The 23,943-nt window shown below is 45.4% G+C and overlaps 1 protein-coding gene, 1 long non-coding RNA gene and 3 other non-coding genes across 7 annotated transcripts in view; 4 read left to right on the forward strand and 1 right to left on the reverse strand.

Annotated features, from left to right (window-relative positions):
- The window catches only part of ric3a (RIC3 acetylcholine receptor chaperone a), a 68,732-nt gene extending 62,581 nt beyond the window's left edge, over positions 1 to 6,151 (reverse strand). The window contains exon 1 of the mRNA XM_067993917.1: positions 5,932 to 6,151. Coding sequence (XP_067850018.1) covers positions 5,932 to 6,052 — 121 coding nt within the window. The 5' untranslated portion in view covers positions 6,053 to 6,151. The remainder of the gene's footprint in view (positions 1 to 5,931) is intronic.
- Positions 6,152 to 6,220: 69 nt separating this feature from the next.
- Positions 6,221 to 21,802, forward strand: LOC137327944 (uncharacterized). Of its 3 annotated transcripts, none has more exons than XR_010964572.1 (6): positions 6,221 to 6,330; positions 7,444 to 7,537; positions 9,740 to 9,806; positions 18,712 to 18,770; positions 20,620 to 20,690; positions 21,538 to 21,802. It is a non-coding gene; the product is annotated as an uncharacterized lncRNA (long non-coding RNA). The 3 variants fall into 3 exon arrangements; XR_010964573.1 differs by lacking the exon at positions 6,221 to 6,330 and adding an exon at positions 6,664 to 6,761; XR_010964574.1 differs by lacking the exon at positions 18,712 to 18,770.
- Positions 7,270 to 7,348, forward strand: LOC137330635 (small nucleolar RNA SNORD35). Its single transcript, XR_010965067.1, has one exon. It is a non-coding gene; the product is annotated as a small nucleolar RNA SNORD35 (small nucleolar RNA).
- Positions 7,925 to 8,004, forward strand: LOC137330636 (small nucleolar RNA SNORD35). The gene has a single exon (XR_010965068.1). It is a non-coding gene; the product is annotated as a small nucleolar RNA SNORD35 (small nucleolar RNA).
- Positions 20,800 to 20,879, forward strand: LOC137330637 (small nucleolar RNA SNORD35). The gene has a single exon (XR_010965069.1). It is a non-coding gene; the product is annotated as a small nucleolar RNA SNORD35 (small nucleolar RNA).
- Positions 21,803 to 23,943: the final 2,141 nt, after the last annotated feature.

A 23,943-nucleotide genomic window follows, 5' to 3' on the forward strand; every position in this document is an offset into this window, starting at 1 on the left:
GCAGAAACCCTCATCGCTTGGATATGCAATTGAAGTGCCGTAACATACAAGGCTACGGACCAAGAGCTGGAAAGTGGGATTAGGCTGGATGGCTCTTTTTCGGCCGCCACAGACACGATGGGCTGAACGGCACAGAACGAGGCCATAAATTTGTACGATTCTATCAGTCTAGGTTTTTTTTGAAAGCAGCTTGGCTCCTCTCTCAAGCTTTGCAGACAGCCTAGGACACGCGCACCATATATATCCAGTGAAATGAATGTCGCTTCTCTATTTTAAACTCCTTAATTAAAGGAATCTCTATAAAGCTAAGACAGGTGTGCGTCATTTTTGTCACACCATCTTCCTTCAGTCCAGCTTCCATCCTGCAACTGCACTGAAACCACGCTGGTCAGACATCTGTGATTGGATCTGCGGTTCATTGCGTGCTTTTGTCCTCCTAGACCTGTACATGGTTGAAATAAACTGCAACCAATTTATTTTCCGAAAAGTGATCTGTGCTTCTCTTGGTAACAATGTAAATGTACTGTGTCTTCTAAAATCAATTCTAATGCTCTTTCTAGGTGTTCGCCAAGTGAAAGGAGTTAATTACTTGGCTGGCTGTTGGGTATTCATAGCAGCCTTGTGCAATTACAGTGGCCTTTTACTTCCTCGTAGCAGGTTACAAGAAGGCCTTGGTACTGGTTCTACCCTATGCTATGGGGACTACCTGCTTATGCCGGAAAAGAGCCTTGTTGTAGGTTTAAGCCAGTCATCTAGAGCAGCAGTTTGAACAGTCATGAGATGCTCCCACTGTGCTTTGGACCTCTGGTACTGGGGACTCTGCTGCAGATGCTTATGAAGTTGCTGAGTGCTGCACGGTGGACAGTAGCACCAACGGGCCTTTTTACACCAATACATAGTGTGACTAGTGGGCTCCTCCATAGTCACTGCCACATGTTGCAGGGTGCTGTGGACAACCCGATGATTGTGCTCAGATAGAATTCTATAAACAGGCTGCACAAAGTCCAAATCCCCAAGATGTGCGGCTGTGGAAAGATGGAAGCTGGCCTACCAGACAGCAGGTTCCTGGTCCTCCTCACTCGTGCTCAATCTATCACCCAATGCTCCCTCCTCAAACTCACTCCCTAAATCCATTGGGGTAGATGTATCTGTACTGGTGCTTGTGACAGAGAGAAAAAGTGACACTGGGTGCTGTCAGGTGTTAGCTCCTTCATAAGAGCTCTAAGCCCCGGATAGTTTTTTTGGGGGGGAACACCTATAGAGAAGCGGAAGAACTGTTAGAATGCTAGCTGCATGACACCCCTTGAAATATACTCTTCATTGCAATATATTGTCCTTGAATGTATGACTGGGTGACAGTAATAATGAGTGAGTGTTTAGGTAGAGAACAGACATGAGAAAGATGGTACTGGCCCTCAGCTTGGAGGAGGGGGCGAGAAGCACCAATTTCACTTTGCTCCATTCCCTCCATGTTCTCAATGCAATTGTGATCTTCAAAGCTGTTTACAGTTTATGGCTGAGCCCTCCTCCATTTCTGGTTTGGTGCCTTCTGTTATATGCCACCTTGTCCTCCAAGCAGAATAGTAGTGTTGAGCTATTTGAAGTGTGAGGAACGATTACCAAGTGGCCATCCTGCAGCGCGTGTGCGTCTAGGTTATTTCACAATATTTTGTACGTCAACAGTTTCAGGGATAAATTGCAACTGGAATTTGTATCCTACAGCAGTAAGGATATGCATAGTAAGCATTCAAAAAGTTGTAAGGCAGTCCAAGTGCTTTGCATGGGACAGTGGTCAGTGTGTAACATGATGTGAGGAATCAATTTGTGATGTGGATAATTTGTTCATCCAAAAAACATTTTCCAGATTTAGTGCCAGGTTCTCTGAATGGTGCAGATCAGCTTGACGTGTTGCACCACTTCCTGTCAGGCCCCAGTGACTTATTGGTGCTCATTTTCTTCTGTTGATGCTTCTTGCTGTATTATTTTCTCACTCTGACCTTATCTATGCTAAGTTCTCCTTGCTAAAGAGTTTAAGGGTATCAGAAATTATACACAGTATTTATTTCTACAGCAATTTTTTTTGGGGGGGGGGAAAGAGAGGAAGAATTCCTTGGTTCACAGGGTTCCTTTGAGAACCTCTGCTTTTCCATTTCAGGTACTGCACTGCTGTTAAGATCCTATGTATTTGCAAATACTTCATAGAAATGGAAGGAAGATAAAAGAATCTTAGACTGGAAAGTGGTCAGCGTTAACAAGGGGGTGTGCTCCAAGGAAGTCTCTTTGAACATATCATCCCAATGTATTTGTTTAATATTTCAGCATCTAAACTGTTCATATTAACTGAGCATTTTATTTTCAAAATGCTGCAATCTTCCTCCTTTTAAAAATATTTAAATCAGAATCCTCTTTAAAGGGTGACAATCATCTGGGAGGAGAGAAGATACTTTCAAATTAATCCCTCAGGGCATTAAATATTACTTAATATTAGCATTTCTCCCATAGTACTGTTCCATGGCAAGTTACAGAATGTGTTTTACAACAGAAGCATCACACCATGTAAAACATGATGTAGGACTGTGTCCCTTTTTAAGACGAGAAGATGTAATTGCTATGCTTTCTTTAAATGAATATTGGAGTCAGTTACAGATTAAATTTCATTTTTTCCTGCAATAAAAATGTTGACTTTTTTTGAGTAGACACCTTTTTTGTAGTGTCAGTTTTTTGGTCAGTGTTTGCTGGTTTTCTAGGTTGGTAAGTATGTTTCCAATGTTGTAACATGTTTTATAGTTAATACAGTTTTTAAAAAAAATTTTTAAACATCTAGTTGGATTTAGCAATAGGTAACCTAGAAACTGCCAATCCCTCACCTGTCTTTTCAGCTAGTAAATGTTAAAGATATCAACAATTCTTGAGAATGCTTTACTCTGCAGATTTCATGCCGAGATTACTGTAGAGCAACTACGTGGTTGAAGACCCGAGAATATTTAATGTAACTTACTTTTTAAAAGCTGTTAAATTAACATTGTTTCTTATTTTACTGAATAATAAACAGGTGAAAATCAAACAATTAAAAGTGGGAAGCAGTCACAGGCGCCAGAAAACCCTCAAACCCCTTTAGTCCCGATTTAGACAGTAATAATTCAAATCTCAACAAGGGGGGGGAAAAAAGGGCACTTTTTTCTTTAACCCAGTGGTGCTGATTTCAACTCAGGGAGGAGGGACAAAATCGTTGGGAGCACAGGTTCTAGACAATAGGGAAAACACAAGGATAAGAAACCAGGATGGAAATGCAAACAAAACATGATGGTTGTGTAAATTAACTTTATTGGAGATGCATAACTCTGGATATGATCATGGCAGCAAATGAATGGTGTTTGTCAACAGTGGATAGTGTGCTGGAGTCAACAGAAGTAGGCAACCCAATGGAAGGGGCAAATGGAGGGAAGGAGTAAGGATGATAGCGGGGGGGGGGGGGGGGGGTTGGGAAGGAGTAAGGATGATGGGGGGGGAGGAGTAAGGATGATGGGGGGGGAGGAGTAAGGATGATGGGGGGGGAGGAGTAAGGATGATGGGGGGGGGAGGAGTAAGGATGATGGGGGGGAGGAGTAAGGATGATGGGGGTGGAGGAGTAAGGATGATGGGGGGGGGAGGAGTAAGGATGATTGGGGGGGGGGGGGGAGTAAGGATGATGACGGGGGGGGGGGGGGGAGTAAGGATGATGATGGGGGGGGGGGGAGTAAGGATGATGATGGGGGGGGGGGGGGAGTAAGGATGATGATGGGGGGGGGGGGGGAGTAAGGATGATGATGGGGGGGGGAGTAAGGATGGTGATGGGGGGGGGGGGGGGGGAGTAAGGATGATGATGGGGGGGGGGAGTAAGGATGATGATGGGGGGGAGGGGAGTAAGGATGATGATGGGGGGGGAGTAAGGATGATGATGGGGGGGGGGGGGAGTAAGGATGATGATGGGGGGGGGGGGGGGGAGTAAGGATGATGATGGGGGGGGGGAGTAAGGATGATGATGGGGGGGGGGGAGTAAGGATGATGATGGGGGGGGGGGAGTAAGGATGATGATGGGGGGGGGGAGTAAGGATGATGATGGGGGGGAGGGGAGTAAGGATGATGATGGGGGGGGAGTAAGGATGATGATGGGGGGGGGGGAGTAAGGATGATGATGGGGGGGGGGGAGTAAGGATGATGATTGGGGGGGGAGTAAGGATGACGATGGGGGGGGGGGAGTAAGGATGACGATGGGGGGGGGAGTAAGGATGACGATGGGGGGGGGAGTAAGGATGACGATGGGGGGGGGGGGAGTAAGGATGACGATGGGGGGGGGGGGAGTAAGGATGACGACGGGGGGGGGGAGTGAGGATGACGACGGGGGGGGGGAGTAAGGATGATGATGGGGGGGGTGGGGGAGTAAGGATGATGATGGGGGGGGGGAGTAAGGATGATGATGGGGGGGAGGGGAGTAAGGATGATGATGGGGGGGGAGTAAGGATGATGATGGGGGGGGGGGAGTAAGGATGATGATGGGGGGGGGGGGGGGGAGTAAGGATGATGATGGGGGGGGGGGAGTAAGGATGATGATGGGGGGGGGGGGGGGAGTAAGGATGATGATGGGGGGGAGGGGAGTAAGGATGATGATGGGGGGGGAGTAAGGATGATGATGGGGGGGGGGAGTAAGGATGATGATGGGGGGGGGGGAGTAAGGATGATGATTGGGGGGGGAGTAAGGATGACGATGGGGGGGGGAGTAAGGATGACGATGGGGGGGGGAGTAAGGATGACGATGGGGGGGGGAGTAAGGATGACGATGGGGGGGGGGGGGAGTAAGGATGACGATGGGGGGGAGTAAGGATGACGACGGGGGGGGGGGAGTGAGGATGACGACGGGGGGGGGGGAGTAAGGATGACGATTGGGGGGGGGGGGAGTAAGGATGATGATGGGGGGGGGGGGAGTAAGGATGATGATGGGGGGGGGGGGGAGTAAGGATGATGATGGGGGGGGGGGGAGTAAGGATGATGATGGGGGGGGGGGGGAGTAAGGATGATGATGGGGGGGGGGGAGTAAGGATGATGATGGGGGGGGGGGAGTAAGGATGATGATGGGGGGGGGGAGTAAGGATGATGATGGGGGGGGGGGAGTAAGGATGATGATGATGGGGGGGGGGGAGTAAGGATGATGATGGGGGGGGGGAGTAAGGATGATGATGGGGGGGGGGGAGTAAGGATGATGATGGGGGGGGGGGGGGGGAGTGAGGATGATGATGGGGGGGGGGAGTAAGGATGATGATGGGGGGGGGGGAGTAAGGATGATGATGGGGGGGGGGAGTAAGGATGATGATGGGGGGGGGGGGGGAGTGAGGATGATGATGGGGGGGGGGAGTAAGGATGATGATGGGGGGGGGGGGAGTAAGGATGATGATGATGATGGGGGGGGGGAGTAAGGATGATGATGGGGGGGGGGGGAGTAAGGATGATGATGGGGGGGGGGGAGTAAGGATGATGATGATGATGGGGGGGGGGGAGTAAGGATGATGATGGGGGGGGGGAGTAAGGATGATGATGGGGGGGGGGGAGTAAGGATGATGATGGGGGGGGGGGGGAGTGAGGATGATGATGGGGGGGGGGGAGTAAGGATGATGATGGGGGGGGGGGGAGTAAGGATGATGATGGGGGGGGGGGGAGTGAGGATGATGATGGGGGGGGGGAGTGAGGATGATGATGGGGGGGGGAGTGAGGATGATGATGGGGGGGGGGGGTGAGGATGATGATGGGGGGGGGGGGGGGAGTGAGGATGATGATGGGGGGGGGGGAAAGGAGTGGAAAAGGGAAATAAAGGTGGGTTGGACGACCAGGACCCAGGCCCCGCGGCTCCTATTGGGGTGAGGGGGTCGCTCCGCTCCCCGCCCGCCCGCCCGTCCTTACCCTCCTGCGGCTGAGGCTCTTCCTTCGTCGCTCGGAAAACAAACACTTTGGGAAAGACGACGGAGCAGCAGAGCACGATGCAGGAAATCAGGGCCACCTTCTGGAAGGCGGAGGCACTCATGGCTGCGAGTTAGCCGGCGCTGGAGAGCCGGGTCGAAGCGTCGGCTGGAGGATTCACCCGGGGGTCGGTGACAGGGAGTGAATTCAGGCCCGGGGCTCGATGCCATTGGCAACGGAGGGAGGGAGTGTGACGCGACGTGACGCGACGCCAGTTTCCGGTGGGCCCGGTAATAAATAGTGACCCGGAAGGAGAAGCCGGCCTCTGTCGGGACGAGGCGGCGGCGCCGAGTGCGGGCCCGGGCCCGGGGCAGAGCAGCGGCCTCGACTCGGGACAAGACGGTAACGGCCGCGTTTATAGTCCGTCAGAGCGGTTTCCTGCACCCCCCCACCACCAGTGTTACTGTTAATCGACCCCGCGGGGCGGCTGTGAAGCGGCCTCCGTTGTAAAGGCCCTCCGGGCCCGTCCTCATCCTCATCCCCATCCCCGGGGCCCGGACCGCGCCGTGTCTCTTTCCCCCCCCCCCCCTCCTCCTTCATCCCTTCCCCCGCTTTGATCACATTGAGTGATCTCAGTATCTCGGGCAGGCGCTTTAAACTTCACATTTCACCTTTTCTAATCCAATGTTTTCAGGTTCTCGGGGGGTGGAGATGGGGTTTCGGGGGGTGGAGATGGGGTTTCGGGGGGTGGAGATGGGGTTTCGGGGGGTGGAGATGGGAAGAGACCCGAGGGAGTCTTCACCACGTGGCTGAGCGAGTGACTCGAATGAAAGGTAAGACTTCCTAATTCATGGTCACTCACTTGGATTTCATGATGTTGTTTATTTTATTCTTCCTCTTAAATGTTTCCTAATTTTTTTCTATCCTACATCTCAATGCTAAAGGGATAAGGGGGGGGGGGGGGGGGGAAGCGGGAACAGGGTTAGACGATCAGCCGCGATCATTTAGAATGGCGGCGCAGGGCCGAATGGCCGCCTCCTGCTCCTATTTTTCTATCTCTACTTGTGAAGACAGCCGATGAGGTCTCTGCCGTTGTGTGTGATGGTCTCAAACCACTTGAATGTTTCACTTTCTCACATGAAAGGTAATTAGAAATCATGTGCAAATTCATATCATGCAGTGGTGTTTTCTGAATCTTATGCAAATTATATTCCCGAGTTGTATTTTTTTTAAAAACTTTTTATAGTGATTTATATTAAAGGCAGGGAAGGGAAAAGTACCAACAATCTCTATTATAGTAATTGTACCAAAAGGAGCTGGTGGAATTAATAATCGCTGAGCAGAAAATGATGTTCTATCTCACGATGGTCTTCATAACTTTTGTGATGAGACTGCCTTAAGGCATTGCTGATTTGCTGCTCAGGAATTAGTTCCCCCACCTTGTTCATATTTAGTGATTTCGGTGGCTTGAGTCGGTGCTTTCAATTTAAATTTTCCCTTTTTTAAAATTTGCAGATTCTTGGTGGAGTTTCGGGTGATGGCGCTGCTGTGATGGGAAGGGACCAGAGTGAGTCTTCACCACGTGGTTAAGCGAGTAACTTAAATGAAAGTAAGACTTTCTAAGTGATGATCACTCATTTGGATTTTATGATGTGGTTTATTTTCAACTTCACATTTCAGTGGGTTTCCAAATCCTTACTCTAGTGTTTCCTAATTTTTCTATACTACATCTCTACTTGTGAAGACAGCTGATGAGTAGTTGTGTGTGAGTGATGGTCTGAAAATACTTGAATGTTCCATTTTCACACATGAAGGGTAATTAGGAATCATGTGTAAATTCAAAACATGTAGTGTTTCCTAAACCTTATGCAAATTCTTTTCCTGATTCTTATTTTTACACTTTTATAGTCAGGCATTTTGAAGGCAGGGAATGTACTAACCATCTCTGTATAGTAATTATACTAAAAGGAACTGGTGAAATTAATGATCACGGAGCAGAAAATGATGTTCTATCTCACGATGGTCTTCATAACTTTTGTGATGAGACTGCCTCAAGGCATTGCTGATTGCTGCTCAGGATTTAGTTGGGTGCTTTTATATTTGAGCTAGCTACTAATCTGTTTTACAAAGTTAATGGTTATTTATTAGCAGTTGGAAGTTTTGGGGTATTTGAACTGCAATTTGGTTCATTACACGCCACAATCGTCTTTAGTCTTTTTATTGCCTCCACTGATAGGAACATGAGTAGGCCATTTAGCCCCTCGAGCCTGTTCTGTCATTCAATGAGATCATGGCTGATCTGTGACTTAACTCCATGTACCTGCTGTAGCCCCATATCCCTTAATACCTCTAGTTAATAGACATCTAACAATCTCAGATTTAAAGTTAACAATTGAGCTAGCATCCGTTGCTGTTTGCAGAAGAGTTCCAAACTTCTACCACCCTTTGTGTGTAGAAGTGTTTCCTAACTTCACTCCTGAAAGTCCTGGCTCTAATTGTTAGGCTATGTCCCCAGTCCTAGACTTCCCACCCAGCAGAAATAGTTTATCTACCCTCAGTTCCCCTTAAATTCTTGAAAACTTCAATCGAATCACCCCTTAATCCTCAATTCCAAGGAATACAACCCTAGTTTGTGTAATCTCTCCCTGAAATTTAATCCTTGGAGTCCAGGTATCATTCTAGTAAATCTACACTGCATTCCCTCCACGGCCAATATATCCTTCCTAAGGTGCGGTGCCCAGAACTGAATGCAGTACTTCAGGTGTGGTCTAACCAGGGCTTTGCATAGCTGCAGCATAACTTCTACCCCCTTGTATTCTCTTCCTCTAGATATAAAGGCCAACATTTGATTAGCCTTTTAGCTTATTTTCTGTACCTGTCCGTGACATTTTAAATATCTGTGAATGGACCCCATAGTCTCTTTGGACCTCCACTGTTTCAAGCTTTTCACCATTTAGAAAGTACTCTGATCGATCCTTTTTAGGTCTAACGTGGATGACCTTACACTTGCCTATATTGGGCAAAACTGTGGCAAATGGATTTCATTCATTTAATCTATTAATTTGCTCTAATTTTATGCTTCCATCTACACTGCTTACAATGCTGCCTATCTTCGTGTCATCGGCAAACTTGGATATGTGGCTCTCTATCCCATCATCTAAGTCGTTAATAAATACAGTGAATAGTTGAGGCCCCAACACAGATCTCTGAGACACCACTAGTCACATGCTGCCAATTTGAGTACCTGCCCATTATCCCTACTCTGTTTCCTGCCACTGAGCCAGTTTCCTAACCAGGTCAATAATTTGCCTTCAATTCCATGAGCTTCAACTTTAGCTAACAGTCTCTTGTGAGGGACTTTATTAATTACCTTCTGGAAGTACATATAAACAACATCATTGACATTCCCCTGCCCACTACTTTAGTCACCTCTTCAAAAGCTTCAATCAGGTTCCTCAGCCATACCACACCCTTTACAAATCCATGCTGGCTCTCTGATCAGCTGAAAATTTTCAAGATGTTCAGTCACTCTCTCCTTAATTATAGACTCTAGTAATTTCCTGACAACAGATGTTAGGCTAACTGGTCCTCTTACTCTTAATTAAAAATCTTCTGAGTTCATGCAACCTTTTTAAGAATGGTAGTTTAAAAGTAATAAACTATGGTCATGTCCCAGCTGCATTAATCCTGCTATTAAAGCTGACTGACTTGGCAAGTGCCTTTTTGTAAAGTTTTGAAAGCTGTAATATTACTGATACAAAAATAATTCAGCATATGGCTTAACCTGAACATTTCTATTCACTCCCAACAGATTGCAACTTCAAGAATATTTTCATCTGATTATCTGCAATCCTGGCAAAATCATGGAAATGAGCCAGGTATCGTTGCAAACAGTGTAAAGTATATGCACTTCTGCACCTAGAATCATAGAATGGTTACATCGTGGAGGGAGGCCATTCGGCCCATCAAGTCCATGCTGGCTATCTGCAAGACCAATCTAGCTAGTCCCACTCCCCGCATAGCCCTTCAAGTACTTATCCGGTTCCCTTTTGAAAGCAACGATTGAATCTGCCTCCACCACCCTCTGGCAGTGCATTCCAGATCATAACCATTTGCTGTGTGTTTAAAGTTTTACCTCATGTCACCTTTGGTTCTTTTGCCAATCACTTTAAATCTGTGTCCTCTGGTTCTTGCCCCTTCTGCCAATGGGAGCAGTTTCTCTCTCTCGACCCTTTGTGATTTTGAATACCTCTATCAAATCTCCTCTCAACCTTCTCTTTAAGGAGAACAAGCCCAGTTTCTCCAGGCTATCTGCATAACTGAAGTCTCTCATCCCTGGAATCATTCTAGTAAATCTCTTCTGCACCCTATCTATGCCCTTCACGTCCTTCCTAAAGTGCCATGCCCAGAACTGGACACACTTACAGTTGTGGCCGAACCAGTGTTTTATAAAGGTTCATCACAACCTCCTTGCTTTTGTACTCTGGCTCTATAAAGCCCAGGATCCTGTGTGGTTTTTTTTAAACTGCTTTCTCAACCTGCCCTGCCACTAACGATTTGTGCATATACCCCCAGATCTTTCTGTTCCTGCATCCTTTAGTTTATATTGCCTATCGTTCTTCCTACCAAATGTATCACTTCACCCTTTTCTGCGTTAAATTTCATCTGCCACGTGTCCGCCCATTGCACCAGCTTGTCGATATCCTCTTTGCTGTTCACTACCCTTCCAAGTTTTGTCATCTGTAAATTTTGATGATGTGCCCTGTACATCCAAGTCATTAATATCTATCAAGAAAAGCAGTGGTCCTAGCACTGACCCCTGGGGAACGCCACTGTACACCTCCCTCCAGTCTGAAAAACAACTGTTCACCACTACTGTTAACCAGTTTCGTATCCATGTTGCCGCTGTCCCTCTTATTTCACGGGCTTCAACTTTGATGATAAGTCTGTTATGTGGCACTTTATCAAATGCCTTTTGGAAGTCCATATACACCACATCAACTGCTTTGCCCTCATTGCCCCTCTTACTTCATCAAAAAAACTCAATCATGTTGGTTAAACACGATTTGTCTTTAACAAATCTGTGCTGGCTTTCTTTAATTAATCCACACTTGTCCAAGTGACTATTAACTTTGTTCCGGATTATCATTTCTAAAAGTTTCCTGACCACTGAGGTTAAACTGACTGGCCTGTTGCTGGTTTTATCCTTACACCCTTTTTTGAACAAGGGTGTGACATTTGCAATTCTCCAGTCTTCTGGCACCACCCCCATATCTAAGGATGATTGGAAGATTATGGCCAGTGCCTCTGCAATTTCCACCCATACTTCCCTCAGTAACCTAGGGTGCATCCCATCTGGACTAGGTGACTTATCTACTTTAAGTACAGCTAGCCTTTCTAGTACCCCCTTTATCAATTTTTAGCCCATCCAGTATCTCAATTACCTGCCCTTTTACTGTGACTTTGGCAGCATCTTCCTTGTTAAAGACAGATGCAAAGTATTCATTTAGTGCCTCAGCCATGCCCTCTGCCTCCAAGCATAGATCTCCTTTTTGGTCATTAATCGGTCCCACCACTCCTCACTACTCGTTTACTGTTTACATGCCTATAGAAGACTTTTGGGTTAGCTGCCATTCTATTCCCATACACTCTCTTTGCCCCTCTTATTTTGTTTTTTGCTTCCCCTCTGAACTTTCTATATTCTACCTGGTTCTCACTTGTATTATCAACCTGACATCTGTCATACACCTCTTGTGTCATCCAGGGAGCTCTGGCTTTAGTTGCCTTACCTTTCTCCCTCGTGAGAATGTATCTAGACTATACCCGAACCATCTCCTCTTTAAAGGCCACCCATTGTTCAATTACAGTTTTGCCACCAATCTTTGATTCGCATTTACCTGGGCCAGATCCGTTCTCATCCCACTGAAATTTGCCTTCCTCCAATTGAGTATTTTTACTTTAGCATGGTCCTTGTCCTTTTCCATAGCTAATCTAAACCTTATGATACTATGATCACTGTTCCCTAGATGTTCCCCCAACTGACACTTGCTCCACTTGACCCACCTCATTCCCCAGAACCAGATCCAGCAATGTTTCCTTCCTCATTGGGCCAGAAACGTTCTGGTCAAAAATCCTCCTGAACATACCTCAAAAATTTCTCCCCTTTTTGCTCCTTACACTATTACTATCCCAGTCTGTATTAGAATAGTTGAAGTCCTCCATTATTACTACTCAATGGCTCTTGCACATCTCTGTAATTTCCCTGCAAATTTGCTCCTCTATATCCTTCCCACTAGTCAGTGGCCTATAGAATACCCCCAGTAGTGTAATGGCACCTCTATTGTTTCTTAACTCTGACCAAATAGATTCTGTCCTTGACCCCTCCAGGACATCCCCTCTCTCCAGCACTACAGTATTCTCATTAATCAATACTGCCACCCCCTTTCCTAACTTTCCTGAACACCTTGTATCCAGGGATATTTAGTTCCCAATCCTGCCCTTTTTTGAGCCAGGTCTCTGTTATTGCCACAATATCATATTCCCATGTGGCTGATTGTGCCTGCAGCTCACCAACCTTGTTTACATACATGCACTGTAAACCTATCTTAGACCTCCTTGTATTCTCCAGGCTTACAGTACTAATACTGTACTAGTTCTTACTCTAGTGCTATCTGTCTCTCCCAATCCTTTGTGCACTTCGTTTCTCCTTTCCAGTGCTACATTCCTGGTGCCCATCCCCCTGCCAAGTTAGTTTAAACTCTCTCCCACAGCACTAGCAAACCTCCCTGCAAGGACATTGGTCCCAGCTCTGAGGTGTAACCTGTCTGGCCTGTACAGGTCCTAATGCCCCAGGAATCTAAAGCCCTCCCTCTTGCACCATCTCTCCAGCCATGCATTCATCTGCTCTATCTGCCGATTCCTATACTCGGCAGCGTGTGGCACCGGGAGTAATCTGGAGATTACTACCTTTTTGAGGTCCTGCTTATTAATCTCCCCTAACTTCCTAAAATCTGCCTGCAGGACCTCATCCCCCTTTCTACCTATGTCGTTGGTACCGATCTTGACCGCTACATCTGGCTGTTCACCCCCCCCCCCTTCAGAATGTTCTGCAGCCGCTCAGTGACATCCTTGACCCTGGTACCAGGGAGGCAATATACCATCCTGGACTCATGTCTGCGGCCACAGAAACACCTGTCTGTTCCCCTAACTGTTGAATCCCTTATCACTATTGCTCTCATTGTAAGGTCCAACCTTGTATTGTATGCAATGGCCTTATTCTGGACTGTTAATTACAAACATACCCATAAGCTTGTCACTAGTTTTATACACAATTGGTGAATTTTTGTGGGTAGTTAGCTGCCCCAATTTGTTGATGGAAAATCATCCCTTAGGCTGGCTGCTGAAAATAAAATTATCTGTAAATGTCCTGCAGTCTTCTATAAGATTTGTAGACATTTAGGCATATAGCTCTGCTGATTCAAAGATGTGAAAAGTTGGAAGTCCCTGGCACATTCCTAATTACAGAAACAAGAAAATTGTTTAGGTGTTGTACAGGTGAAAACTAGCAGTTTGTATTGGATCAAACTTTTTTCTTCTAAGCCAGTAAATGCTGGAATGTTAGCAGATGGGAGACTGGCCTCAGGCTACAGAATAAGTTCTTCAGCCATTTCTAATTTGTATTCTGAAACCATCCAGTCATGCTTAAACTTTGGACTGCATGGGTAGTTGGTGATGCAGCAGGGCAGAAATGAGCTCTTGCACAGTTCTTGGCACTTCTGTTTCTCTTTTTTAGTACAGTTAAATCAGCGATGCTTATTTCTGGATTATTGCCATTTGAGGGAATTTAAGTTTGTCATTTTTGGGCTTGAGGTTAAATGGCTTTGAACATTACAGCTGTCCTAAAATTTATTATTCTAGACTATTTGATAGCTTCTGATTGAGCTGCCCCAGGTTTGACTATCCGCTGCCTGCTTGTGTTCTTTGTGGTAATGATTAGGTGTGGATTCAGATGTTTCACAATATGGAACGCTTGTGATTTGTGCATAAGAATTTACTTGAGTCAGCTACTAGAATTCTCATGTTAATTGACATGACACCAATAGGTTGCTAGCGATTTGACATGGTGGTCTTTGTTTTTGTGCCAAAGGAACATTGCAGGAGACTTGTACTAGTGAAGTCTGTTTAACTTTGTTAGTTTCATAAGTCATCTGGAGGAAGTCAGAGAATAAGTTCTGTGAATCAAAGAATGGATTTATGGCTTTTTAACTTGGTGTCCAAATTTGCTCATCAATCTCCCTTTGTTCAAGCTGTTGCAGGGTGATGGTGAGTGTTAAACTACAAAGAAACCTGTAAATCTGGGAAAATGTGATCAACGAACCAATTGTCACATCGTGTGTTACTCATTAAAGCAAATATAGTCTGGCAAAATTGTCTCAAGACTAGTGCCAGTTACAATTGAACAGGCCTCCTTAGAATGGCAGATTGCGTCATTGTCCATTTTATGTCTGAGAAGAATATTAGTCAGATTGGCAATTACTTGTGTATTGTAGCTCTTGACTTTTATGTGACATTTCATGGATGCATGCTCTGCTTTAAAGCAGTATTGTGGTAGTCTTTCTGACTAGCAGTGCATTTTGCTCATAACAGAAGCATGCTCACCTTGGATTGGTTATCAAATAAATGCTGCTTTGCTGGTCAGCATCCATTCTCTGCATTCTTAGTTAGCCTCCGATGCATCTGAAAGCCACAGATATTAATCATGCCCAGAAGGGCTACATATATGTGGTAAGTTCAGCTTGATGTTTGGACAGCACCCATCAATTTTTTTTTTTTCTCATTCCTCCCACTAAAGGGTGATCTAAAAATTTGGAGACAGTCCTTGCAGAGTACTCGGAACGAGTTTATCGAGACCAGCTAACAAATTTTGTCTTTAGGGAAACAACTTCAGTGCCTAGCTCAGTAGCATTTTAGCTACCGTTCATCACTCTTTTGTAATTTTTTTATATTCGTTCATGGGATGTGGGCGTCGCTGGCGAGGCCAGCATTTATTGCCCTTGAGAAGGTGGTGGTGAGCTGCTGCCTTGAACCGCTGCAGTTCTTGTGGTGAAGGTTCACCCACAGTGCTGTTAGGTAGGGAGTTCCAGGACTTTGACCCAGCGACGATGAAGGGACAGTGATATATTTCCAAGTCAGGATGGTGTGTGACTTGGAGGGGAGGGTGCAGGTGGTGGTGTTCCCATGTGCCTGGTGCCTTGTCCTTCTAGGTGGCAACAGGTGCTGTTGAAGAAGCCTTGGCGAGTTGCTGCAGTGCATCCTGTGGATGGTGTACACTGAAGCCACGGCATGCCGGTGGTGAAGGGAGTAAATGTTTAGGGTGGTTGATGGGGTGCCAATCAAGCGGGCTGCTTTGTCCTGGATGGTGTCGAGCTTCTTGAGTGTTGTTGGCGCTGCACTCGTCCAAGCAAGTGGAGAGTATTCCATCGCACTCCTGACTTGTGCCTTGTAGATGGTGGAACTGCTTTGGGGAGTCAGGAGGTGAGTCACTCGCCGCAGAATACCCAGCCTCTGACCTGCTCTTGTAGCCACGGTATTTATATGGCTGGTCCAGTTAAGTTTCTGGTCAATGGTGACCCCCAGGATGATGTTGGTGGGGGAATTTGGCGATGGTAATGCCGTTGAATGTCAAGGGGAGGTGGCTAGACACTCTCTCTCTCGTTGGAGATGGTCATTGTCTGGTGTGAATGTTACATGTCACTTATGAGCCCAGACCTGGATGTTGTCCAGGTCTTGCTGCATGCAGGCACGGACTGCTTCATTATCTGACGTGTTGCGAACGGCACTGAACACTGCAATCATCAGCGACCATCCCCACTCCTGACCTTATCATGGAGGAAGGTCATTGATGAAGCAGCTGAAGATGGTTGGGCCTAGGACGCTGCCCTGAGGAACCCCTGCAGCAATGTCCTGGGGCTGAGATGATTGGCCTCCAACAACCACTATCATCATCCTTTTTGTGCTAGGTATGACTCCAGCCACTGGAGTGTTTTTCCCCCTGATTCCCATTGACTTCAATTTTACTAGGGCTCCTTGGTACCCCACACGGTCAAATGCTGCCTTGATGTCAAGGGTAGTCACTCTCGCCCTCTGGAATTCGGCTCTTTGTGTCCTTGTTTGGACTAAGGCTGTAATGAGGTCTGGAGTTGGATGGTCCTGGCAGAACCCAAACTTAGCATCGGTGAGTAAGTGCTGCTTGATAGCACTGTCGACAACACCTTCCATCGCTTTGCTGATTGAGAGCAGACTGATGGGGCAGTAATTGGCCGGATTGGATTTGTCCTGCTTTGTGTGGACAAGGCGTACCTGGGTAATTTTCAACATTGTCTGGTTGATGCCAGTGTTGTAGCTATACTGGAACAGTTTGGCTAGAGGCACGGCTAGTTCTGGCGCACAAGACTTCAGCACTACCGCCGGGATGTGGTCAGGGTCCATAGCCTTTGCTGTATCCACTGCACTCAGCCGTTTCTTGATATCACATGGAGTGAATCGAATTGGTTGAAGTCTGGCTTCTGTGATGGGGATATTGGGAGGAGGCCAAGATGGATCATCCACTCGGCACTTCTGGTTTAAGATGGTTGCAAACGCTTCAGACTTGTCTTTTGCACTCACATGCTGGACTCTGCCATTGTTGAGAATGGGGATGTTTGCAGAGCCTCCTCTTCCCGTTAGTTGTTTAATTGTCCACCACCATTCACGACCGGATGTGGCAGGACTGCAGAGCTTTGATCTAATCCGTTGGTTGTAGGAATCACTTAGCTCTGTCTGTAACATGTTGCTTCTGCTGTTTAGCATGCATGTAGTCCTGAGTTGTAGCTTCACCAGTTTGGCACCTCATTTAGGTATGCCTGGTGCTGCTCCTGGCATGCTCTTCTACACTCCTCATTGATCCCCTGGCTTGGTAATGGTAGAGTGAGGAGTATGCCAGGCCATGAGGTTACAGATTGTGCTGGAATACAGTTCTGCTGCTGATGGCCCACAGTGCCTCATGGATGCCCAGTTTTGAGCTGCTAGATCTGTTCTGAATCTATCCCATTTATCATGGTGATAGTGCCACACAACACGTTGGATGGTGTCCTCAGTGCGAAGACGGGACTTCGTCTCCACGAGGACTGTGCGGTGGTCACTCCTACCAATACTGTCATGGATAGATGCGCCTGCGCAGGTAGATTGGTGAGGACGAGGTGAAATAGGTTTTCCCCTCATGTTGGTTTGCTCACCACCTGTCGCAGACCCAGTCTGGCAGCTATGTCCTTCAGGACTCTGTCAGTAGTGGTGCTACCAAGCCACTCTTGGTGATTGACATTGAAGTCCCCCACCCAGAGTACATTCTGTGCCCTTGCTACCCTCAGTGCTGCTCAACATGGAGGAGGACTGATTCATCAGCTGAGGAGGATGGTAGGATGGTAGGTGGTAATCAGCAGGAGGTTTCCTTGCCCATGTTTGACATGCCATGAGATTTCATGGGGTCTGGAGTCAATGTTGAGGACTCCCAGGGCCACTCCCTCCTGACTGTATAATCAATGTCTGCCACCACTGGTCGGTCTGTCCTGCCAGTGGGTCAAGACATACCCAGGGATAGTGATGGAAGAGTCTGGGATGTTGGCTGAAAGGTATGATTCTGTGAGTGTGGCTGTCAGGCTGTTGCTTGACTAGTCTATGGGAGAGCTCTCCCAATTTTGGCACAAGTCCCCAGATGTTATTGAGGACTTTGCAGGGTTGACTGGGCTTGGCCTTTGTCGTGTCCGGTGCCTAGTGGTCCGCTGCTGGGTCGTCCGTCCGGTTTTATTCTTGTGACTTTTTAGCGAGATTGTACAACTGAGTGGCTTGCTAGGGCAATTAAGAATCAACCACATTGCTGTGTGTCTGGAGTCACATAGGCCAGACCGGGTAAGGACGGCAAGTTTCCTTCCCTAAAGGATACTAGTGAACCAGTTGGGTTTTACGACAGTCCGGTAGTTTCATGGCCACAGTTACTGATACTAGTTTTTTTTAAATTCCAGATTTTATTTAATTAACTGAATTTAAATTCCCCAGCTGCCGTGGCAGGATTTGAACTCATGACTCTGGATTATTAGTCCAGGCCTCTGGATTACTAGTCCAGAACATTGTACATTGATGTTGCTTTAAACTGTCAAAACCTTTTCCAAATCCTTTGTGGAAAAGTGACTCCCTTAATGAATAGCAAAAGTTCTCTTGGCTGGAATTTGTACTATTTCTAATGGGTTAAAAATAGCATTTGTAGTTGGTCGGTTGTAACCAAGTTATGGACTTGTCCCTTTTCTGATACTGAGGTGCTGTTCTGTTTGATTGAAATGCTCTGAATAGTTATTGTGGTGGGAATAAGAAGTTCTGCTGTTCTGCCAAAGATCCTATTATACTTTTAATCAGTGCATTAGAAAAGTTTTAGCTGCTTATAATTTAATCAATAGAATTAAGTAATCTTGATTTGAGTATTGGTATGGCTCTATAGAAACACTCAATTTGGATGTTCAGGTTACATTCTGTAGACATTTCCCATTGGATTTACTGACCAATATTGGCTGTGCTCTTGTTCAATCACCAAAACAACCTGGCAGTTAAGTATCAAAAGCAAAATACTGCAGATGTTGGAAATCTGAAATAAAAAGAGAAAATGCTGGAGAAACTCAACGTCAGGCAGCATCTGTAGAGAAAGAAAGTTAAAGTTTCAGGTGCTTTCATGATACTTGTCTTGTGGTTGTCACATAGGTATGATACCACCATATGATCGATCCACATTGGCACTGAAGTAATTGAAACTTGTATAGGTAAGTCCTCCTGAAATTTTAAATCCAAGTAACAGTGGAGGTGAACAATAAGCTGAACTGAAATCATGACTCATAATTTATTTGGTTTCTCTGTTTTTATCCTGCATTTATATTAGGCTGGTGCTCCATAGCTGAAAGAACTTGTCATGATGGACTGTACAGTAGGCAAGCATGTGGGTGCTTGCCAGCATTCAATTTGCAGTGATGGTTCATTTAATGTAATAGCATCTATGATAGTGTAGGCTGTGTTTCTGCAGAATTAGATTATACTCACAATGGTACTCATAACCATTGATGGAAGCTGCCACATGGTAATTGGTTTCTGTTTTGTAGAAATGGAGAGGAGGCATTTTTTAAAAAGCAACAAGTGATCAGGCAGTGAATCTACTTCTGGTGGGCCTTGTACAGGTCGAAACTATAATCACAACATTTGGATGCTGTGATTTGGGGTGAGGAAAATTGTAGGGCCTATTTGGAGCTCAAATGGGTTAAATGGCCATCTTCATGTATTTATCTTGCAATTTAAATTGTGCTAAGCTGTGATTTACTGAAAAGGGTTTTTAAATTTAGGTATATGTGTCCTCATTTTGGTTAGACCGCTTCAGTAGTCTGCAAGTATGTCCTTTTCTACCCTTGAATCTTCAGATAGGCTATGCTGTCTGTCCACCAGGTAGGCATGATTGCATCTGTCCATATTCTGTAGTTGCACTGATGTGTTAAGGTGGCATAGTGCTGACTTTTCTCTTGCAAGTGACACTTTTTTTGATATCCAAAATGAGATTTGTATCTAGAGTTAATGTTTATATTCACCATGGTCTTCATAATGGTAAAACTGCTTTAAAGCAATGACTTCAACTCTTGGATGGTTTTGTTGGCTTGAAGAAACATATGACTTTCAGTGGAAGTATAATTGATATTTAGAATGGAAATGGTAGCAATTGAGTTAAACTTTAAAAAAAAACCACAAGGTGGAAGTAAGCATCTTAATCTCTTAAGCTGAAACTTCATTGCCACTGCTCTTCCCCTATTCAACAATGTTTTGAGGAAAGGGATCAGTGGAAAAAATAAATGTTGGCATGTGTGGGTAATTTAGATCTGCTTCTGTCAGGTGCACAAATCAAGAACTAGGCTCTAAAGGTACAATTTAGAGCTAAGGGTCTTGGTCTGTTCCACAATTGTCACCCCTGTAGTCAATTATCAGGGATGGCAGCTCTCCTACAGTCCAAAAAGGACTGGATGAATTCCTTTTGAGAAAGGTGATCAATGCCAGTTAGTTCTAAAAGTGCAATAAAGAAATTGGAAGGTTTGGAATGGTAGGTGTCACTGTTTGGGATCCTGTGACCAGGAAAGGGCTTGAACATAAGTGTTACATTGGACTGTTTCTGTGTTGTAGATTCATTCAGCCCAACTGGTCTATGCTGGCCTTCATGCTCTGTATGAACCTCCTCCCTCCCTACTTCATCTCCCCTCTTCATCTCCCTATCAGTATACCCTTTTCTCCTTCATGTGCTTATCTAGATTTTCTTAAATGCATCTGCTATTTGCCTCCTCTACATCCAGTCCAGAAAAGAACCCTAATCAGATGTGATAGCTTGCTGGCACTTGTCTAGGCTTGCACCTCCTGACTGGCCATTTAGTGCTGCTTCATCTGTGGGACTCTTGGTCTTTTGAGTTTGTCCTAGGGGGAGGGAGGGGGTGGCGGCAAGCACAAATAGAAAAATTGAAACTGAACAATGAAACATTGAGGGCTCCAATTCTGCTCTTTGTAGAGTAATACAAGTTAATTATTTAAGGAAAGGGGTTTTCTGAAATTTTGCTGTGGTGACCACTAAAATTGTTTTTGTTTTAGCCAGATGAAGTGTTCTGCTATGCAAGAGTTGTATTCCCTCCATCAGGAAGACTAAGGAATCTGCTTCTCAGGTACATGTAAAGAGAGCTTGTCTACTGGTGCAGTTGCCTTTATGTAAAGTTGTCTGTGACTAAGTGGACATAACCATATGCTCAACTCTGAGCTCTTGCCTGTCCAGAGTTAAAATGATGTTTATACTCACGATGGTCTTCATAACAACAGTGATGAAACTGCTTTATAGCAATGACTGATTACTCTGGGATAGGGATGAAGCAAGTGACTGGTTACAGTTCATTTGAAGCATTATGTAAGATGAAAAATGTGCCTGTATTCTGCCCGTAGCACATTTTTAACCTTGTATTTAGTCACAATGGTCTTCATAGTAATGCTGTAATAGCTCAGATTCAAATAAATTGCTGAAGTAATTATGTAAGATATTGGACTAAGTAGATGACTTAAACTTGAGGAACCGAGAACAGTCTAGTGTTATCTGCCAGAGTAGTCAATATGTGAGATTAACTTCATGTGTGGAAACAAAGCTATGCCCAAAGCACTCTTGCACGTCCCTTATCTCTGAACAGTCATGCAGCAATATCTGCTTAAATGAACCACCTTGTTAGGCTGCAGAAAGGTGTGGAGGTGTCTGGACACTACAGTAAAGAGTGAAAATGTTATTTGCCAAAGTTTGGCTCCTTGGGGCCAATTATAATAGGATGCTTCTTGCAACAGACTGCATTGTTGCTTACTATTGAAAACATAAAGCACTCATGCAATATGCTTTTTGTGTGGGTCCTAAAAATTGATTGTTCATGTATGGTGTGGCAAACTTCTTAATTTGGGCCAGTGTTGCACTTCCGAAGTTGAATGGATGTGTTAATTTAAGTGACATTCACTTTCTGCACTTTTTTTCTGTTCCAGGGACATCTGTATTGGTCATGAGTGCATCAAGCTTTGAAGAGATGTTTTAATATTGACAAAGGAACCCTCAAAATAAAAGGGCCAGAATTAATGTCCAACACACTACAAACTTGGTCACATTCATTCCCAGCAGAAGCCTTTCAAAGGCTAGAGTGTCATTTATGGCTTGTGTGTACCCTACAAGCACTTACTTTGCATGCCTTTGCTAAATTCCGGGTGTAAGTAATGTGCAGTTCATTCAAATAAAGTAATTCATAGTTTGTAATGAGTTGCCAGTGTTTTCTTTAAGTGTACATATATTTTTGATTTGCTTTAATGAACGACAAGTGGCAGCTAGAGGCCTATAATTTTTGAAAATGAAAGAGAAAGATAGTGCAGCCAGGATTGCTTCCTAGACAGTATGTATCTAGTGCCAACAAGGAAAGAAGTATCACTTATTTGATTTTGTTCTAGAAAGTTGAGTAGAACAATTGAGGCTTAACACAAGAAAACAAGTCAAGTGGAGTGGATAATAAGGGGGTCTAACCCAAAGTTAGTCAATAAATCAGTGGGACGTTCTCAACTGAGGTGCAGAATGCACAATTTTCTTTTTATTTGTTCATGCGATGTGGGTGTCTCTGGTGAGGCCAGCATTTAATGCCCATCCTTAATTCCCCTTGAGAAGGTGGTGATGAGCCACCTTCTTGAACCGCTGCAGTCTGTGTGGTAATGCCGTTGAATGTCAAGGAGAGGTGGTTAGACTCTCTTGTTGGAGATGGTCTTTGCCTGTCACTTGTCTGGTGTGAATATTACTTGCCACTTATGAGCCCAAGGCCTGGATGTTGCCCAGGTCTTGCTGCATGTGGGCATGGATTGTTTCATTATTTGAGGGGTTGCAAATGGAACTGATCACTGCAAACATCCCCATTTCTGACCTTTTATGATGGCGGGAAGGTCATTGATGAAGCAACTGAAGATGGTTGGGCCTGGGACACTGCCCCGAGGAACTCCTGCAGCAATGTCCTGGGGCTGAGATGATTGGCCTCCAAAAACCCCTATCATCCTTTATGCTCGGTACGACTCCAGCCACTGGAGAGCTTTCCCCCTGATTCCTATTGACTTCAATTTTACTGGGGCTCCTTGGTGCCGCACTCTATCAAATGCTGCCTTGATGTCAAGGGCAGTCACTCTCACCTCATCTATAAGGCAGAAGTTCCCAACTGCTGTTTTTTTTTAAAAGTCTAATCTATAAAGATGCCTATTACTATGGAGTGAAACCTTGTGCTAAATGGAATAGCATTACTGTGTACAATGGGATTCTGCTGTAGGACAACAATATGTTCAGCCTGTTTCACAGCTGGTTGTGCTAGCCAGCATAATGGGGTCATGTCATGTGGTCAGGGTACACAATGCCTTGTTGAAGCACTGTCCATCTGCAAGTGGATAATCTACCTTTTTGCCTCTTTTAAGGCACATGTTAGAATTTTACACTACAGCCTGATAGCTGGCCTGTGGTTGTATAATACATTCTTCATCACTGGGAATAATTTGCCTGCATCAAATACTGTTCATTGTTGGTTAGAATAATACTATCAAAGGCTTTAAATAAATACTGTACAAGAAGCAATAGTCCATTCATGATTACTAATCCACAATTTATTTGACTATTGACTACTAAGTTTGGTAACTGATTTTGCTTGGTTAATTACTTTATTTCTCATCTTGTATAGAAGATTAAAAAGTATATTAAGCTTAACAGCTCCCAGCAATGGCCAGCTTGGCAGAGTTGAAAATAATTGGTGCTGAGGGCTCTAATTTCAGTTAATGATGGTGTCTTGCCTCTGCTGGCACCAGGCGACAGGGTCTTTAAATCAGGCAGCTGAGGGCTGAGATAAGTACCAAAACCCCTGCCGGCCTCAGCCATGGGTCATTTTGCCCACCCAGGTGTCAGGTGCGAGCAGAACATAAGGCAGCTGGCCAGGAATGCACTCAGCTAAGTTGCAGGGAGGGTCTTGTGATCGATTTGAGGGTGGGAGGAAAGACAGCTTAAACTTTCCTTGTTGGATCTGGAAGGACCTGCTCCTTGTCCCATGTAAGTTTATTTTTTAAAAACTTGCTTTTGGGCACTTTCTGGCCCTGGGTCCTCTTGCTGCTTTCTTCACCTGGTGGGGAAGCCACAGTGGTGTTCCTACTCTGGCCACCAGTTGAAATAGCAGTCAAGGTCTGATGAAGTGACCAGATGTCAAACTGCATGTTTAAAGTGGGGCCCTGCCCTTGTCAGGTGGATGTCCTTGCTGCCTGCTTGGCATAGCACATTAAAATAGACTGCTGATAGGGAGCAGGATTAGTTTCTCAGCTGACCGTAACTGACGCTGCAGCCAATTGCCCATTCTCCTGTCTGACATGTTTCTGTGCATTTCTTATGAC

This window comes from Heptranchias perlo, chromosome 12 (genome assembly GCF_035084215.1).
Source record: "Heptranchias perlo isolate sHepPer1 chromosome 12, sHepPer1.hap1, whole genome shotgun sequence".
Lineage (NCBI taxonomy): Eukaryota > Metazoa > Chordata > Chondrichthyes > Hexanchiformes > Hexanchidae > Heptranchias > Heptranchias perlo.